The sequence below is a fragment of the Rhagoletis zephyria genome, unplaced genomic scaffold (genome assembly GCF_001687245.7).
Source record: "Rhagoletis zephyria isolate East Lansing unplaced genomic scaffold, Rhagoletis_zephyria_1.1 Rzeph_scaffold_27447, whole genome shotgun sequence".
In the NCBI taxonomy this organism is placed as follows: Eukaryota; Metazoa; Arthropoda; class Insecta; order Diptera; family Tephritidae; genus Rhagoletis; species Rhagoletis zephyria.
The window spans coordinates 1-5,201 of record NW_016184504.1 but is presented as its reverse complement, the minus strand read 5'-3'; the positions used below and the strand labels follow the sequence as shown (position 1 = coordinate 5,201).

The following is a 5,201-nucleotide window of genomic DNA, read 5'->3' as shown; positions in this document are numbered from 1 at the left end:
TACATACATACATACATACATACATACATACATACAAACCCAAGCATACGGCCACATTCACTTACATTGTATGTTGAGGAATGCTTTGGCAAACTGAAACTCGCCCTCTGTATTGTTGACACGGCACTCGTATTCACCTAAATCGCTCATCATAGTCGGATCGATGCTGAGGCTGCCATCGGGGCCCGTATGACAACGTCGAATTAAATCCTGTACATCCTCTAGTGGCGTGCCATCTTTGAACCAGCCAATTGTCGATGTTTCTGGGTATTTCATTACACAATGGAAGAAAGCTGTTTGACCCTCCATAATCGTTTGATTCACTGGCGGTATTTTTATGAGCGAGCCACCTGTTTATGCGAAGAGAAAATGAGGAAAAAGTTTAAAGGTGAGAAGCAAAAAAAAAAATTGAAACGAACAAAAGAACGGCTAAATATAGTTGTGTATGTGAAGCCTTATTTGTTGTTGGCACAGCATGCTTGCGTATTAGCTGCGAGTATTTCGAACATATTTTTGCAACAAAGCATGTAGAGCTCAATGCATTTAGTTTTTTTTTGCAGCACTCCCTATTTATTGTTAGCCAATTTCTGCGCTTGGATATTCTTGCACGTATATAATGTTTTTTTTTTTTTAGTATTTTCTGATGAGATTACCGCAACTTAAATCTATTTTTATTCTGCACCTTTTTGTCGTTCACTTGCTTTGTTGTATTTCGCTTGTCATAGTTACTCACCTTGCACGGCTAAATGGAAGAGCGTACCATTGTTGCGTACACTTGGCGTACGATTGGGGAAGATGATTTGGCAGTGATACCAACCCTGATCCGATTCACGTATGGCAGTGAGATTAACAGATGCTTTTCCATATTCCGGATGATTGGTGACAAGGCTTAAGCGTCCATTGAAAAGTTCACTGGTGATGGACTCACCCTCGTACCAGGTGAAGATTTTTTTATTCTGAAAGAAAGTGGGGGAATACGTAAAGATTTGAAATGATTTGATAAAGTTTGTGCTGAACATTTTGCAATAAAATATTTTAAAATAGAGAAAAGGGACAGTTTAAATATCAGAGTTTTTTTGATTGGAATCGTTTGTGATGAGTTGCGAAAGGATTTACATTCCTTCAAATGTACAGAGTAAAGCCACAGCCAGCCAGATGCGGAGCGCTCCGAATATGGAGTGAAAAAGGAATGAAGAGGCAGTCAAAATGTTTTTTTGTTCTTGCCTTGTTCAAGGACTGTAAACATTTGAATTTAATTGAAAAAATTAGTATTTTCAGTGTTCTGTAAAAATTAAAATTAATAATTTATTATTATTAAACAATTCCAAACGAAACTGGGAATGGCAACGTCACTCCCCAATATACCCAGTACTGTTTCTTAAAATGTCAGACTCGATTGACTCAAATAAATTTAAATGAAAGGTATGAAATTTGAAGAAAAAACAATTACTTAGATTTTATGCACACGGCCCATTATTATTATTTTTTCATAAAAATTCTGAAATGAATTTCACTGTAGTTTTTCACGCTTGCCTGGTTATCAGGTTGTCTGATTAAAAATATGTTTTCTGTAGTGTATTTTATTGTTATTCAACAACAAAGTACGCTACGGAAAAATTATTTAGACTTAGACTTTTTTACTGGTTTTTCTTAAAAATAAAATTTGCGTGATTGAAATGAAAATTTAACCCACGCACGTTCACGCCAGAAAAAATTTCAGTTACGCACAATCACGGAAGTTATGTGATTTTCTCAAAAATTTACTCACGTTCACGCGTGAACACGACATGACGTGTTATGTAGAAATTCACTTGTTTTTTTCATCTTTATTTGGAATAATTTTTTTTCGTATGTTCCGCGTTGAGGGCCAAATGGAATTCATTCTCAAAAAATTGTCATCAAAAATTCATAGGAAATTTTATTTTATTTTTTTTTTTATTTTTTTTNTTTTTTTTTTTTTTTTATTTTATCCATGTCCATATTGCTCTATGCAACTCCTGACCCGCGGTCATTGTATTTGCAAACCTCCGATTGAACTTCTGCCATGAGATCGCTTAACCATTTTCCATTCGTAGGCGATCTAGAAATTTAGGTCTCTTCTTTATTGTCATTACAAGATCAACACGCACATTGTGGATAACATGATTTTGGTATTTTATGAAAAAAAAAAATAGCAAAATGACCAACTAACCATTATAGGAGTATGTATATTTTAAAGCCTGACTGCAAAATCCTTACTTTTGACGGAAAAATTGAGCCTTAGACTGACTTTACTTACTTGCTTGCTTACTCTTTATTTCTATAACCAATTTACCAAGCTTGGTAAGAAAAGCCCAAATACGGCTTTATTCAAACCACGATTTTTTCATTTTATTAACAACCGTTAAATACGTTGCTTAATTTTTACCTGATTTGGTAAATTTTTTTTTTTATCGATTTTGTTAAATTTTATTTTTTTAACATATCCATTTATTTTCAAACAACAATACAAACTTCTATGCTTATCATTAATTTATGAAGCAAGTACTTGTTCCATATGTTTTTTTTTTTTTTTTCTAATAAGGTCAAGAATCTGACAGCAATACTCTCAACATTTATATTTTTAATAGAGCAGTTGAATACAATTTGCGAAATATAAGTATCAAAAATTTCAACAAATACCATTTTTAATGCCTTCCTAATTGCGGCGTATGAATTTATTTGCAGGCAATTTCTAGCACACAAATAGTGTGATTAAGAGCATGCATGTTGTCTCATAAAATATGAACTGCATACAAAGTATGATACCATGTACTAGATATACAAATATGTACAATGTACAATTTCAGATAGGTAATCAATAGATGTTTACGCATATTAATCTCGTCGTTTAAAGTACAAAACCGCGTATCAAGAAAATGCAAAACCCGCGTATGTGAGGTTGCCCAAATTTTATAGGAGAGAGTAAAACTTGTCTTATTTCTCTTTTATCATTAACTACTTTTTCTTCTTATCGATCTTTAGTATGAATGGATAGGGGCGTGATTCCAGCAGCTATCGGAAGCAAATATCTTTTTTTTTGACAAATTCCAGTTACGAGCTTGTGTACTTTAAACAACGATATATATACATATTAGGACATTAGATTATTCGCCGCTTTTTCCGAAACCGGTTTCAGAGTTATTCGCGATTTTTAAATTAAGAAAAAAAAACCGATTTTATTTTACATAGTTTTCATCAATTGAATATGCAAGTCATGACGAAAAATTACAATTAAGCTGTTGCAAAATAAGTGCAACGTTTTTTTTTATTGGTATCAAAAATGATAAACTGTCCATAACCAAATGGCCTAGCATATAATTTTAAAACTGTTTAGGGGTATCCCCTGAAATGGAAAAATCCTTGAAAACTTCGAAAAACTCAGAACTTTTATTGAGAACTCAAAATTTGAATAAAACAAAAAAACGGTTTTGTTCGATAAGAAAAAAATCGGTTTATTCGATATTCGAAAAATTCAATATTTCGTAGAAATGGTACAGAATTCTTGAAAATCAATATTTTTCGATCGAACAACTTTTTTTCTCTGGAAGAGGCTTTCTATAATAATACCCAATTGCTTATTTTACCATTTTCTGATTCTAACGATTTTTATGGCTCCCTCTCCCTCCCCCCATTGCATTTCTAAATATTTTTTGATTAAATAAAACAGGAGTATATTTTATTTATATATAACAATTATGGGGGCTAGCCCATATACAAAAATTCTGACTTTACTTATTTTGGACCACCCTAATTTACATCCATATATGTATCTATGTATACCATTTGGGCTGTCAACAATTAATCCCACATGCAGATAAATTTGACAATGCAATAGCTTATTGCTTATTATTTTTAATGCATTTTGCATATGTGCTTGTAGATACTTGTACATACATATNTTTGTATCTATGTATCTTCCTATTACCATTTGTCATTGGCTTTGTTTATTCCGCCTGTTTATTTCACTAATTCAATTGACCGCCCGCTGTGTGTGGTTCCGGGTTGTGGGGGGAGTAACATTGAAGCAGTGTTCGAACAAAGCACCCAAATATGTAGGTACAGTAAATGCAAGAGCATATCGTTTCATATTGTTGTTGTTGTTGTTGTCATTTCCCTAATACTCAATGAATGCAGTTGCAGCAAATACAATTTACAAATTCATAAATGATTGCGCGTGCATACATACATACATACATACATACATACATACATATATGTATGTATATGAGTGATTGTCTGCTTTTGAATTAGCCCGCAGGTCTGCTTTCATTATCAGCAGTGCGATACGATGACTGCTGCAGACAAAACATTGGCCTGACATTGAATGTGAATCTGACTGAATCTGAGTTGGCATGCGAATCTGCAACGGTGCGCAAATTTTTAATTTTTTTTGTTTGCGTTTTTTTTTGCCATATCTACAATTCTTATCAAAGGAATGATACATCAATGCAAAATGTGCAAATCAAAAGGGCGTTCTGCACGCATTTCAATTCAATCCCAGTTTTTTATGCGAGAAAAAAAATGCTGAAATTCATACACTTATGGGAGTTGGCCTGACAAAATAGCAGTAGCACTAGCAGCAGCAGCAGCAGCAGCGGCAGTGGAGCATTAAACTGTTGGCACGCGTTTCAATTATGGAGCTTTGCTTTTAGCAATTCGCGGTATTCGCTGCTGGGTGCCTCTGCGGCGTAGAGGCCATGAAAAAGCCAGCAGACCATGAAAATGGATTTTTTTTTCGTGCGATATAAAGGAGATGGGCAAAATACTTTTATAGTGAACTTGCTTTGCCAGGCCATTACCTAAAATTTGTATATATTAACCATGTAGATTTCAGTTCAAGCAAATATAATTTTTATTTTTCAAAATATATAGACCTTATATTTTAATTTTGCCAAAACCTGCCGCTGGGTGCACTAAAGCTAAAAATTGATTGCAGATTCAGATTCATCGAACCTCGAAGACCTTTTTTTGTAGTATAAATATATCTGCATTGATCAATTTTGTTTGTTTTAAAAGCTGCTCTGCGACCACCAAATTCAAATTGAAAAAAAAACGCTTGTTAACGTCAACCTACGAAAACTGAGGGATAATTTTTTCCTATACAATCCAGACTTTCAGACAAACTTAGTTTCATCACTTCCCCAGCCGCCTGCCGAACAGTGTACTGATGCCCAACCCTG

At 33.9% G+C, this 5,201-nt stretch overlaps 1 protein-coding gene across 1 annotated transcript; it reads right to left on the bottom strand.

Moving 5' to 3' along the window:
- Nucleotides 1–65: 65 nt before the first annotated feature.
- LOC108382543 (protein borderless-like) lies at nt 66–956 on the bottom strand (the record flags this gene model as incomplete). Its single annotated transcript, XM_017638909.1, has 2 exons — nt 66–350; nt 734–956. Coding segments are annotated over 2 exons (508 nt in total), but the record flags the coding sequence as incomplete, so codon positions are not given.
- Nucleotides 957–5,201: the final 4,245 nt, after the last annotated feature.